This window comes from Eptesicus fuscus, chromosome 6 (assembly GCF_027574615.1).
Source record: "Eptesicus fuscus isolate TK198812 chromosome 6, DD_ASM_mEF_20220401, whole genome shotgun sequence".
In the NCBI taxonomy this organism is placed as follows: domain Eukaryota; kingdom Metazoa; phylum Chordata; class Mammalia; order Chiroptera; family Vespertilionidae; genus Eptesicus; species Eptesicus fuscus.
The window spans coordinates 6,023,188-6,037,500 of NC_072478.1; the positions used below are offsets into that span (position 1 = coordinate 6,023,188).

The 14,313-nt window shown below is 45.3% G+C and overlaps 1 protein-coding gene across 1 annotated transcript in view; it reads left to right on the plus strand.

Annotated features, from left to right (window-relative positions):
• Nucleotides 1-13,905: 13,905 nt before the first annotated feature.
• The window catches only part of GCSAML (germinal center associated signaling and motility like), a 30,234-nt gene continuing 29,826 nt past the window's right edge, over nt 13,906-14,313 (plus strand). The window contains exon 1 of the mRNA XM_028135410.2: nt 13,906-14,014. Within this exon, the coding sequence (XP_027991211.2) occupies nt 13,986-14,014 (29 nt within the window). The 5' untranslated portion in view covers nt 13,906-13,985. The remainder of the gene's footprint in view (nt 14,015-14,313) is intronic.

The following is a 14,313-nucleotide window of genomic DNA, read 5'->3' on the forward strand; positions in this document are numbered from 1 at the left end:
AGACACTCTAACATATTTATGTTATTTTCTATAACCCGGGCATGTGCCCTGACCAGGAATGGAACCAGGACCTCCCGGTTCATAGGTCAAAACCTCAACCACCAAGCCACGCTGGCTGGGCTTAATAAGATACGTTTGATCTGGACCTTCCTTACAAGAAATGCTAAAGAAGGTTCTTGAAGTTGAAATGAAAGGACATTAATTAGTAACATGACAACTTGTGAAAGTATAACTCACTGGCAAAGGTAACTACATAGTCAAAGTCAGAATACTCTGCTCTTGTAATGGTGGTGTGTAAAACTTTTAACTCAAGTATAAAATATTAAAAATAACTATAGATATAATAATTGGTTAATGGATACATAATATAAAAAGATATAGATTGTGACATCAAAAACAAAATGTGGTAGGAGACAAAAAGTATACAGTTTTTGCATGTGATTAAAGTTATTATCACCTAAAATAGACTGTTATATCTATAAGATGTTTTATATAAGCCTAATGGTAACTGTAAAAAGAAAATCTATATTAGATACACAAAGAGGAAGAGCATACCACTACAGAAAACCATCAAAAAAGAGATATTTTAATCTAACCTTGCATTTGTATAAATTTGTAATTTTAAAAAATGATTGTATTAGATTGTATGGAGGTGTCTTCATTTATTTTACCAATTTCCTATTGTTGGCTATATAGATAGTTTTCTAATTTTAAATATCTAAACAACACTATATCTTTGTGCACTTACCTCCTTAAGATAACCACCTAAGAGTGGAATTGTTGGGTCAAAATATTAACATTGAAAAAAATTCTAAATTTCATTATATTGCCAAATGAGAATTGCGCACTTCTACCAACAGGCTGTGAAATGTTCACTTTTCTCTACCTTCTCAACAGTAGATGTGAACCTTTTAAAATTTGCCCAATTTGCTAAGCAAAAAAGATCTCTTATTTTAATTTGCATTTCTTTGACTATTACTGTATGAGACACACAGACAATTGTAGGCTCTGCCAGTTCCTGTCCTGTTTTCCTCATTGGATCTTGATTTTGTTAATCGGGTCAGCCCCAGGTGAGGTACTCATGTTGACAGCCTCCCTGGCATCCAGGCTGTCATGTGGCCTAGTTCTGACTAAGCTGCAACTAGAGTGTGTTGGGGTTTCTGGGAAGTGTGGTTTTCCTGATAAACAGAACAGTACAGCTGACGATTCCTGTCCTTGTCCCTTCCTGCCTTGAATCTCCATGATGCTGGAGCGAAGGCAGCCACTTTGCTACCATAATGTGACCAGCATAATAGGACCAGTCTGTGGAAGCCACAGTAAACCTCTTACTTGTATTTCTAAATGAGGTGCCCAGTGAAGCTGAACTTCACTCTGCTGGTTGGCCACGGCGAGCATCCTGCTGTACTAGTATGATAGTCCTCGGTTGGCCTGTCTGTCTCCTCTCTGTAGTGGAGCTCCTTAAGGTAGGGGCCTCCTCACAATAACCCCCACTTCTGTATGTCAGACAGACACGGAGTGGGTGCTCATGAAGTGTGTTCTGAAGGACTGAATGATGTAATTTAGTTCCATAAGCAATTATTTTTAAAATGGAGAGTCCGGGACGGACATTTACTTTCTAGGGTAGGAGGCTCCTCTAGGTCAAACTTTTTGGTCTTTTCACTTTTTTATCAGAGCCAGAGAGTCTCATTCTCTAGAACTGTGCCTCCTCATCTTCTTTACATCCTGGCCAACCAAGAACATGATCGTGCTGGATTGTAAGACAGGATCACAAATAGACCGAGGCTGCTTGCTGCGGACGTGATGCTTGGGGTGTCTGGCTTCACCAGACTTGACTCCATCACCCCGGAACCAAGGGCATCAGTATCCCTGCCTGGCCTGTACTAGCCGAGAAGCTCTGCTCCCCTCTAAAGAGAGTGGATGGCTTGCCTGTTTCCCAGGGAGGAATATCGTGTATGCTTTTAAATTTATGCCAAAGGAAGACCCAACTATGTAACAATACTGCCACTGTTTGGCTCCATCTAGTGGTCTAAAATGGATTTGGATTTGGGTTTCTAACCATCCAGGATTTGACCGTTTACATCCATCCATCCTTTCATCCTTCCATCCTTCCTCCCTCTATCCTCCCATCCTTCCTTCAGTCCATTCGTACATCCTCCCACCCACCTAGCCATGCCATCACGGACCGGGGGTCCTATGGGACCGACCCCTGCCAGTCCTTCTGACCCCATTTCCTAACATTATATCTGCATTTGTTAAGCCCACATGGTTTCTTTCTGTTCCTTAAACACACCAAGCTTATTCTTTGCATATGTTTCCCCTTCTGCTTGGAGTGACTCCCCGCCCCCCCACGTCCCCATCCCCAGTTTTAGCCTGACTGACTTTGTGTCATCATCCTTCTTATCCAAGCTCAATTTAACTTTGCACAGAGATGTTCCGTAAAAACTCTAAAATACACAGTCGTCCTGTCTCCAGTCCCTCGCTGTCACTGGAGCGCAGCACAGCGGGAGGCCTGTCTCTTTTGCTCATTGCCGGATCCCCGGTGCTCAGAGCAAACTACACCACGTGTTAGTGACTTTAACACAAGTCTGCCTGGCTGGCGTGGCTCAGTAGTGGAGCATCGACCTATGATCCAGGAGGTCAAGGTTCGATTCCCGGTCAGGGCACATGCCCAGATTTCGGGGCGTGTGGGGTGTGCAGGAGGCAGCTAATCATCATTGATGTTTCTATTTCTCTCTCCCGCTCCCTTCCTCTCTGAAATCAATAAAAATGTATTACAAACAAACAAGCAAACCAAAAACAACACAAGTCTATATCGCTGGATCTATTTTGTTCATCATTTTGTTTTGTTTATTAGATTTCACATATGAGCGAGATGATACTTGTCTTGCTCAGACAAATTTCAGAGGGAAGGTGGGGATGGATGGGGAGAGGTTAACCAAAGAATTTATATGCATACTAGAGGCCCAATGCATGAAATTTATGCAAGAGTAGGCCTTTGCAGCGCGGTTGCCTCAATCCCTCCCTCACAGCTGTGGCGGCTGCAGCAGGCTTTGTCCCGGAAGGACGTCTGGTCTACTAGTAATTAGCATATTACGCTTTTATTATGATAGATATGCATAACCCATGGACACAGACAACAGTGTGGTGAAGGCTAGTGGAGATGGGGATAGGGGCTTGGGGGTGGAGGGGGTGATGGGGGGAAAAGGAGGACATCTGTAAAGCTTTCATCAATAAAGTTAAATTTAAAAAAAAACAAAAAACAAGCACAGGATACAAAACCATCTAGCTCTGAAAAGAAAAGAAAAAGAATCCGGAACAGGCCAACCTCAAAAGTACTTTCTGAAAAGGAGAATGCAGCAGGATAAGGAATCCTTTGAAAGACATTCAAATGTGAAAAGTAAATTTCTTTTTAAAACTGTGGAAGTACCTAGGATAAAAAAAATAGCAACACAAAAACTAAACTTATTTTTAAAAATATATATTTTATTGATTTTTTACAGAGAGGAAGGGAGAGGGATAGAGAGTTAGAAACATCGATGAGAGAGAAACATCGATCAGCTGCCTCCTGCACACCTCCTACTGGGGATGTGCCCGCAACCAAGGTACATGCCCTTGACCGGAATCGAACCCGGGACCCCTCAGTCCACAGTCCGACGCTCTATCCACTGAGCCAAACTGGGCAGGGCTAAACTTATTTTGTAAATGAATATTGATCCATAAGCCTTTGCCTAAAATTATTTGTAAACAAAACAGTGAATGGGAAAAACAAACAGACAAAAACCCCACACAAGTGTATGCCATGCTCGCACCACACCGCCACTGTGTGGATGTTGGCAGATTGCTCCCCGTTCTTTCCACTTAGAGACCCTGCTGGCTGAGACCTGTCCTCTGGCACTTCCTTCATCACCTCAGCAGGGGAAGGGACAGAGAGAAAAGTGACCTGCTCCTAAGAGCTTCCGCATAGAAGTGACCATTTCTTGCGCTCACGTTTCACTGGCCAGAGAGAACTCATGGTCATGCCTAGCTTCAAGGGGAGGGGTGGGCAGTGCAACCCCACCATGTGCCTAGGAGAAGAATCAGGTTGGAGGTGCTCGAGGCTGATGGTTCCCACCTTGGCGAGGCAGACACGGCGAGGAGGTCATGAGGGGCCAGGCTGGAAGGGATGGCAGAGCACAACACCTCTCGGTGCACCAAGGAGCCATGCTCAGCCTCCAGTGTGGTGGTGGGAGGTGCTGGAGGGTGTTCGTAGAGAAGATCACATGGCTTGGGCCTGGGAGGATGAGCAGTTGCTCACCTGTGCAGGGAGCTGGGGCAGGGAAAGCATCCAGAGCAAAGAGCAGAGGCCTGGAATGGCTGAGATCTGCACCTCGTGCAGAACAAGCTGTGGGCTTTGAGTGGTTCAATGGGTAACGTGAGTCTACAAAGTGGTCTGAGTGCAGGCCTTGAAGGATGCCAACTGAGACGCGAAAGAGTCTGGACTTTATCCTGTGAGCAGCAGGGACTAGGATGCTTGTAAGCAGGGAAGAGACATGTTCAGAAAGTGCTCTAGAAGTTAAAATATGGTGGCAGGTGGCATGGTTCAAGGGCATATGAGATCAAAGAGAAGTGGACCAGTTTGGAAACCATTCGTGGTCATCCAGGTGGGAGGCCTACACTGAGACAGAACAGTCTGATGCCAGAGCTGTTGGAGGAGAGTCAGAGGACTTGTTGTGAGACAGGAAGGTGAGGAGGAGAAATGTAGGCCATGCTCGGCTTTCTGACCTGGTGAGTGGATGTGTGGTGGGGAGCAAGGAGAGGACATGTGCGGGGACATCCAGGTAGAGTGGTCCAGGAAGGGGTGAGATGTGTGGACCCAGAGCTGAGAGGAGCCTGGCCGAGCGCCTCCTGACACATGAGTAATAGGGTTAGAGTTAGGGTTAGGGCTAGGGTTAGGGTTAGGGTTAGGGCAGGGTTAGGGTTAGGGTTAGGGCAGTGGTCGGCAACTCATTAGTCAACAGAGCCAAATATCAACAGTACAATGATTGAAATTTCTTTTGAGAGCCACATTTTTTAAACTTAAACTTCTTCTAATGCCACTTCTTCAAAATAGACTCACCCAGGCCGTGGTATTTTGTGGAAGAACCACACTCAAGGGGCCAAAGAGCCGCATGTGGCTCATGAGCAACGGTTTGCCGACCACTGGGTTAGGGTTAGGGCTAGGGTTAGGGTTAGGGTTAGGGTTAGGGTTAGGGTTAGGGCTAGGGCTAGGGTTAGGGTTAGGGTTAGGGTTAGGGCTAGGGTTAGGGTTAGGGTTAGGGTTAGGGTTAGGGTTAGGGTTAGGGCTAGGGTTAGTGAAGGAATGCTCCTGGTAAATGCTCACTCCGGTTACCTGTGAAGGCCCTGGAGCAGGGGCATGAGATGAACCACCGAGGCCTTTCTGTCAAGGCTTCTTTACCTGGAGAAGCACAGGGTCTGGGCTTCCTCCTTGGTCTCCCACTGCCTCTGGGTCGCCTTGGATGGACTGCTGCATCTGTCTGGCCCTCAATTTGCTCTTTTGCACAAGAATGATGTCTGCATTGTAAGTCTGTGGGAGCCACATATGAATTTATTCTTTTTTAAAAATATGTTTGTATTCATTTTTAGAGAGAGAGGAAGGGAGAGGGAGATAAAGAGAGAGAACATCGATGTGAGAGAGACACATTGATTGGTTGCCTCCCACATGCAGAAACTAGGTGCCCTTGCCCTGGCCGGTTTGGCTCAGTGGATAGAGCGTCAGCCTGGGGACTGAAGGGTCCCAGGTTCGATTCCGGTCAAGGGCACGTGCCTTGGTTGCGGGCACATCCCCAGTGGGAGGTGTGCAGGAGGAAGCTGGTTGATGTTTTTCTCTCATCGATGTTTCTAATTCTCTATCCCTCTCCCTTCCTCTCTGTAAAAAAAGCAATAAAAAACACATTAAAAAAAAAAAAGAAAGAAATAAACTAGGTGCCCCTGATTGGGAATTGAACCCGAGACCCTTTGGTGCGTGGGCTGATGCTCTAACCATTGTGCACACCGGCCAGGGCTGTAGTTCCTTATTATTGCTGAGTAGTTCCTGTTGTTTGGCTACACCGAAATTTGTTTATCCATTTACCCTGTTGATGGACACTTGGCTGTTTCCAGTTTTTGCAAACAATCCTGCTGGGAGAAATTCCAGTCATTTGGATCATTGTTTCCCTTTATGCAATGAGTCTTTTTTTTGTGTGGCTGCTTTAAAACTTTTTCATTGTCTTTCATTTTCAGCAATTTGATGATCACATTTCTGGGCATGGATTTCTTTGTGTTTATTCTGCTTGGGGTTCACTGAGGATCAGTAGATTTATGTCTTACACCTAATTTGGGAAGTTTTCACCCATTATTTATTTAAATACTCTTTTAGTGGTACATCCTTTCTCCTCTTCTGCATTTCCCAAGACATGGATGTTAGACCTTTAGCTATTATTTGACAGGTCCCTGAGGCTGTTCATTTTTTATCAACTTTTAAAGTGCCTGCTCTTCAGATTGGATAACATCGATTGGTCTAGCTCTAGCTATTTAGTTCACTGACTCTTTCTACATTCATCTACAGTCTGTTCGTGAGCTCATCCAATACATTTCATTTCAGTGACCATACTTTTCAGTTATAATATTTTCACTTGGTTTACTTTTTAAAAGCTTCTTTTTATCTGCTCAGATATTCTATCTTCTGTTAGTTTCAAGAATGTTTGACCTTACTTCTTGGAGCATGGTTATAGTAACTGCTTTAAAACATAATAATTCCAACATCTGGGTCATCCTGAAGTTGGTGTGTTAACTGTCTCTTCTTTTGCAAATAGATCACAATTTCCTGGTTCTTTGCATGTCAAACAAGTTTGGATCTTATCCTGGGCCTTTGAAATATAATACATCATGAGACTCTGGGTGTTGTTTAAATCTTGTGGAAATTTTTTTCTTAGCAGGCGGTTAATTGGGGTGAGGTTTAAGTTCCAAGTTCCAACCTGCCCTCCGTGGGTTCTGGTTCCAGCAGTGGTTCAGTTTTCACAGCTGATCTGAGTTCTTGGATAACATGCCATTCAGTTCTCAAAGCCTTTGGTGTCCTGCTTGGGGTCAGGCCCATGCATGTGCAGGGTGAGCGCGAGCCCGGGAGTTCATATACACGGGGGATGCCTTTCTAAGCGGCCCCGTCCTCGCGGCCCCCTCCTCACAATCTTCTCCACACTCCCTGCTCCCAGGAGCCCCGAGAAAGCCAGCGCTGCAGCTTCCCCGCTCTGCACACCTTCTGTGGCGAAGCGGAGGGAGGAGAGAGAGAAATAGAAAAGCTGAGAGTGCAGCTTCCAGCAGGGGAGAAAGACCGGCCAGCCAGCGCAGGGGCATTTGCCACTGTCTCTGTCCTTTAGGGGTTCTTTCTGCTTCTCAGACAAGAAAAGGAGGGCTTGTCCTGGAGCAGTTTTTGTTGGCACTCGGTGTGCAGTCCAGGATCTGTGCTGCCTTTGAATTCAGACCAGGAGGTAAGGGAGGCAACTCCCCCAGAAGCCACTGCCCGATCATGTGTACCGTGAGATCTGGTTTCGTCTCCCATCTGTTTGATACTACTTATTTTTCAGAGCCCCCCAGAAAGCCAAACTGTGGGTCCAGGCCCAGGGTTTCAACTGCGTTCAGTGAAAGAGAAGGAGTGGACTGTGCTGACTCCATCTTACTTGGAACCAGACTGTCTTAATTGTTTTTACAACGATTAAGGGACATTGAAAACTGCATTTAATTTTTTCCCAGGAGGAAGCTTTGTTTGAATACACTGGTTTGCTATTACTAGAATCAGAATATTTCAGAGAAGGTCTATCAAGTTCTGTAATCAATCCAGTTGGAATTATAATGGAGTTGCCTGAACGTGGTAGGTTAATTCGAGAGCCCTTGGAGTGTTTCTTCAGACGACCTTTCATGTCCTTTAAGGAGTGTTTGGCCCTGGCCAGGTGGCTCAGTTGGTTCAGTTGGTTGGAGGGTGGTTCCATGCACCAAAAGGTTTCTCTCGAGACGATTCTCCTTGGCTTGCAGGCCACTCACTGCCTTCTCTCTGTGTCCTCACATTCCCTCTCCTCTAGGTCTGCCCCTGGTGTCTCTCTCTGTGTCCAAATCTTCTCTTTATTAGGACACCAGTCAGATTGGATTAGGGCCCACCCTACTGGCCTTATTTGAATTTAATCGCCTCTTTAAAAGCCCTATTTCCAATACAGTCACATTATAAGGTACTGGGCATTAGAAATGCAACATGAATTTTAGAGGGCACAATTCACTCTATAACACCGTGATTCTATGGTCAATGTGAGGAACACTGACTTAATGTTTTTTATTCTTCCCCTGCCCCCAGCTTTATTGAGGAATGAATGACAAGTAAACACTGTATATATTTAAGGTGTGCAGTGATGCTTTGATATATGTAGATATTGTGAATTTGAAACATCAGCATTCTTGCTGCCTGTCCCTACCAGAACCAATAAGTAGAGACAGAGACTGAATCTTTATGGGTGCTTTACTGAGATGGCTGGTGATCTGAGAAGACAGTGGGCACCCTAAAGACTGTCCTACATCTCACCTCAATCAACTTTTTTTTTTTTTTAATCTTCACTGGAGGATATTTTTCCATTGATTTTTAGAGAGAGTAGAAGAGAGTGGGAAAGACAGAGAAAAATTAATGTGAGAGAAACCCATCGATGGTTGCCTCCTGCACGTGCCCTGACCAGGGCCCGGGCCAGGGAGGGGGCCAGGGAGGAGCCCAGGACCCTTCGGTCTGCAGGCTGATGCTCTATCCACAGAGCCAAACCGGTTAGGGCTCAAAGTCAATCCTTTTTATAAGGAGAAGAAAAGTGTAGGTAAGGGGTTTGGAACTCATAAAATAGTAGGTAAGGGGTTTGGAATTCAGGGAAAAGGTTAATCAGATAAAAGCTGCAGTCCAGCGAGTTTCCTGGCATCCCTTCATCTGTTGACCCGTGATTCTTTATCTGCGTCCTGGGCGGGGGATGTTCTCCCCCTGGAGCACAGTGGCTCAGATACCAGATGAGAATCTGTTAGGCTAATCATAAAATTCCTCAGTATCAGTACCATCGTCATTATCACTGTGGATGAAAGGGGCCACATGCTGACCTGACAAGCTCAGGGAAGGCCTGCATGGCGGTCTTGCAAACTCAGAGACCTAAAGTAAGCACTCAGTAGCTGTGACAGGCACTGATCATCAGGGGGCAGACACTCAACGCACAGACATGGAAACATGGAACAGACTGATGAATCTCAGAGGGAAGGGGGGGGGAGGGCAGGAAGAGATTAACCAAAGATCATATATGCATACTAAAGGCCCAGTGCATGGATTCATGCACCAATGGGCTCCCTCTGCTGGCCTGCAGGGATCAGGCCAAAACCAGGGGTTCTGGATTGTGAGAGGGCACAGGCCAGGCCGAGACCCCACTGGTGCATGAATCTGTGCACCAGGCCTCTAGTAATTATATAATCATACAGTGAAATACTTCACATCCATTAGTAGTGGATTATTTTAGCCAGGCGTCATCTGCGCCCAGGAGCCCTCCTTGTTCACATGAAGGCTTTCAGGACTCCCAGCTCATCCCCAGGAGAGGACATTTCTTATGTGGCCTCTGCTGGCCCAGAACTGGTCCCCCTTCGTCTGCCCCCACCCCTTTGCCTGTAGCTACTGTAAATTCGTTCAGACTACCTCCCCCTTCCCCCTCCCTCTACTTCACCTAAAAATGCTTACAAAACTCTGGGATGAGGAACAAGTTGTCTTTTATACCTAGACATGCTGGTAGGGGTTTAGACTCTATGCCCCCAGTGGGTCTTGGGCCCAATAAAACCTTATTTAAGAAAGACTTCAGTCATGCAAGGTGAAGGTTTTTAGTTTAACAGAGGTGGTATCTCATGTGGTTTTAGTTTGCAGTCCCCTGATGATTAGTGACGGTGAGCACCATCCCGTGAACCTGTTGGCCATTTGTAAGTATTCTTTGGAGAAACGTCTCTTCAAGTATTTTTCCCATTTTTAAATTGGGTTATTTGTTTTGTTATTTTTGCTTTTGTTATTAAATCACAGGAATGCCTTAAAAGTTTTAGAAAATAACCCCATTTGATTTGCCATATTGTTCACTTAAAAATTTGTTAGAGGGCAAATCTCATGTTAAGTGTTCTACACACACACACCCCAAAAAGACACACAAAAAACTGTTGAAGGTGATGGATATGATTATTACCTTAACTGTGGTGATGGTATCGAAGCATAGTCCATCTTGTTCCAGTAACCTCTATGTTGTAAAAACTACTGTTTGAAATTTTCTACTAAAATAGTCCTTTGTTCTGTGAATTAACTTTGCTATTCTTGGCTTCTGTAAAACACGCTTGCTCGCATAATAGGGAAAATGAGCTCATTTATCTAGTCCTGCAAGACCTGTTTACTTAAGCACTGCTCCTATTTTGGAAAGGCCATAAACCATACAACCCCCAGATGGAGTTATCAATACTGGCACCAGGCCAGGCCTTGAGATATAGTCTCACGGCCCCATCCCAGCACATAGTTGTTGTTGTTTTTATTTTGTTTTGTTTTGCAAAGCCTGTGAAAGGTCCGGAAGCCCCATTCCATATTTGGGAGACAAAGAAGCTAGGAAGGTATAAAGGGAAAATTTTCTCCATATTATTTTGCTCAGACTTTGAGAGACAACTCCTCTGAGACCTCTAGCGTAATAAAGGCTCCAAATTAATTTGGCTTATTGATTAAGGCGTCTTCTGTTTAGCTCGCTGATTTACAATATAACAGTATCAAGAATGTACACATATGCTCAAACTTATCAAATGGTGTACATTAATTACATTCAGTTTTTGTATAGGAATTATACTTCAGAAAAGCTGAAAAAAGAAAAAGAAAATGATCTTTGAAAACCCATTTAATGGTGTAGAAAGACATGTTCACAGAGTACTCTCGTTTTTGAATTCTTTAAACCGATGGGTGCATGTGTGTGTTCCCAGAGAAGATTATAAATATACATCAAAATACACATAAGAATTGTTTCTGGGTAGTAGGATTCTGGGTTAGTTCAATGTTTTTATGTTATCTTATTTGCACTCTTTTAGATTTTCAGTACCAAACACATAATAATTTAACAATAAGAAAACCACATATGATTAAACCACACATTTGACTTTGAAAGCACAACGTGAGATGATGATACTCTATCAGAGTAAACAGAAAGCATTGTATGTCCGTTTTAGGAGAAGTTCAGATGAATAAAACCTAAACTTGTTGGTAGGCAGGAGACCAAGTAGAAAGAACAGACGTATGAGCAAGCGAGCAGAGAACATCAACAGAGAGCACCCCTGTAGAGGAGAGAAGTGACCTGCATCAGGTGGGCACCTTGGGGCGTCGCCTTTGGAAAGACCAGCCTCTCTTCCACACAGCACCGAGACTCCAGCTAAAGTGGTACAGGGTGCAACCCTGCTGTGTTCAATCAGCAGCCACAGCACTGTCACTGCAAAGCATTCCAGTTCACCAAAATCTCACTTTTGCTTTTATCTGATCCATTCCACAGGTGAAGTGGGTGCGGTCCAGGAAGCTGACTGCTGAGCCCTCACTCGTGAAAGTGAAGTCTTCTTTTCCAGATGGTTCACGCCAGTATGGGCAGCGGGGGAGGGAACTGGGCACCTTTGGTGTTACCACGTCTCTAGTATTTAGTGACTGGGACCCAATAGGGACCCGCTTACCTGAGCATTTGGGGAGTGATGAGTTTATTTGTGATTAACAAATGGTTTATTGCCGCGGTTCTCAAATGTTATCAGACAACAGGGAGAACAAACCCACAGAGTTTCTGATTCAGGAGGTGTGAGCTGAGGGCTGAGAATGCACATTTCTAACCAGTTGTCAGGTGCCTCCTGCTGTTGGCCTGGGGCCATGCTTAGAGAATCCCTGGTCTAGCTCCTTGCTCATCGAAGGGCCAGAGGAGAGGCATCAGTGCGAGCTGGTTGGAGAGGCGGAAGGTTGACCTAGTTACTTAACAGGACCCTCAAATGATCAGTGTGGATGTGAGAGTCTGGGCAGCAGGGCTTTGGGACAAAGGTTCTGAAGAGTGAATCAGGTGAACCAAAAACCAGGAATAGTGTGTGTGAAACTCCGGCTTCAAATATAATTTTTCTCAAGCTTATGATTAAAACATAAAATTTAAGTACTTGAGGCCTCTGTGCTCTGACGATGGGTAGCAGTAACTTCAATTTCATCAACCTTGGAAGCCTTATTCGATAAATAGTTTTTAAAAATTGGCACTGCTCTGGCTGTGTGGTTCAGTTGGTTTGAGCATTGTCCCCTATGCCAGTGGTCGGCAAACTCATTTGTCAACAGAGCCAAATATCAACAGTACAACGATTGAAATTTCTTTTGGGAGACAAATTTTTTAAACTTAAACTTCTTCTAACGCCACTTCTTCAAAATAGACTTGCCCAGGCCGTGGTATTTCGTGGAAGAGCCACACTCAAGGGGCCAAAGAGCCGCATGTGGCTCACGAGCTGCAGTTTGCCAACCACAGCCCTACACCAAAACGTTGTGGGTTTGTTCCCCGGCCGGGATGATACAGGAGGCAACTGATCGAGATTTCTCTCTCCCATAGATGTTTCTCTTTCTCTCCCTTCCTTTCTCTCTAAAATCAATAAAACCATGCGCTCAGGTGAGGATTAAAAAATATTGGAGTAGATGAACATATCGTTTCTGAGTTCAGCAAGTCAATTTTGTGTTGGATGCAAACTGAAGAAAACCAGGCACCTGTTCTGCACGCCACTGGGTGGAAGCCATAGTGAGTGAGATATTTCACTCCCCCACCAGCAACGGCTCAGAGTCAGCAGCCAGCGAGTCACCTGCCTTATCTCCACAGCCAGCTTGTGCTCCGTGGCTCCGCTGGGCGGGGCAGGGGAGGAAGTGGGGACTCGATGGGCAGATGAGTCTGTCAGGCCCTGTTCTTCCCCTTGTGACTTTAACTTTGGAAAAACAGGAAGAACAATTGTTCTGTGGCCTACCTTGAACCACATCAAGACCCTTCCATTGCCACACTCATCTCTTCCTTTGTAGCCTTGTCTCTTGAAGTGTCAGACCTCTGAGGAAAGGTATTACATATGATTGGGTTTTTATGGCTGGAGGAACACAGATTCTCTCTCTCTTTTTTTTTAATACATTTTATTGATTTTTTACAGAGAGGAAGGGAGAGGGAGAGAAGAGAGAGTTAGAAACATTGATCAGCTGCCGCCTGCACACCCCCCACTGGGGATGTGCCCGCAACCAAGGTACATGCCCTTGACCGGAATCGAACCTGGGACCTTTCAGTCCGCAGGCCAATGCTCTATCCACTGAGCCAAACCGGTTTCAGCTCTTTTTGTTTTTCTTTTTCTTATAAAAGGCTTTCTTCTTGAGTGTTTGGAAGAGAATAAAATATTGGGAGTCTTGACATCAGATTTCTTAGGAATAGGAAAGTCCCTATGAGATATGATCCTGCGATCCTGGAATGGCCTTGAAAGCCAAGTGATTCTAGCATGTTAGACTTATTCTCCCATGCTTCAGTCTGATGTGTTCACACACACACACACACACACACACACACACACAATCACAAACACACTCACACACACACTCACAAACACACTCACACACACACTCACACACACAGACACACACTCACTCACACACACACACACACACTCACACGCACACACACACACTCACACACACACACTCACACACACACACACACACACTCACACAATGAAAAAAGCATGCCTTTCTTCTCCCCTCCCCTTCAGAACGGTTCCTTCCTTCTCTAACACGCCCGTCCCCTGGCAGCGGTGGTGGGTGGGAGCACAAGTGGTCAGATGTCACATCCTGCCCCGTGTTGCACCCCTTGTTGCTTTGGTCAAGACTAACCAAAGTGGAGTGAAACGCAGAAGCTGAGAAACCGAGTCACTCTGAGAGGATGGGGAATTGTCTCCGGAGAGAACTCAGGTGAGTCCTGGCCCTCTGGGAGGAAGAGCTCAGGGAGGAGGAGGCGGGCTCTCTCACTGGACAGGGGGACATCTGTGCTTAAGAAGGCTGGGCCTGAAGACAGCATCCTCCGAGCACACAGCGACCCCCGCCTGCCGCTCCTTCTCTGGCCTTACTCGGAGCCACGGTCGGTTGCCAGATTTAGAAAATAAATACAAGGTGCCAAAGCAGATTTGAATTTCCAATAAATAAATATATTTTTGTATAAGCATGCCCCATGCACTATTTGGAGCATTATTGTATGGGTCATACTTATACTA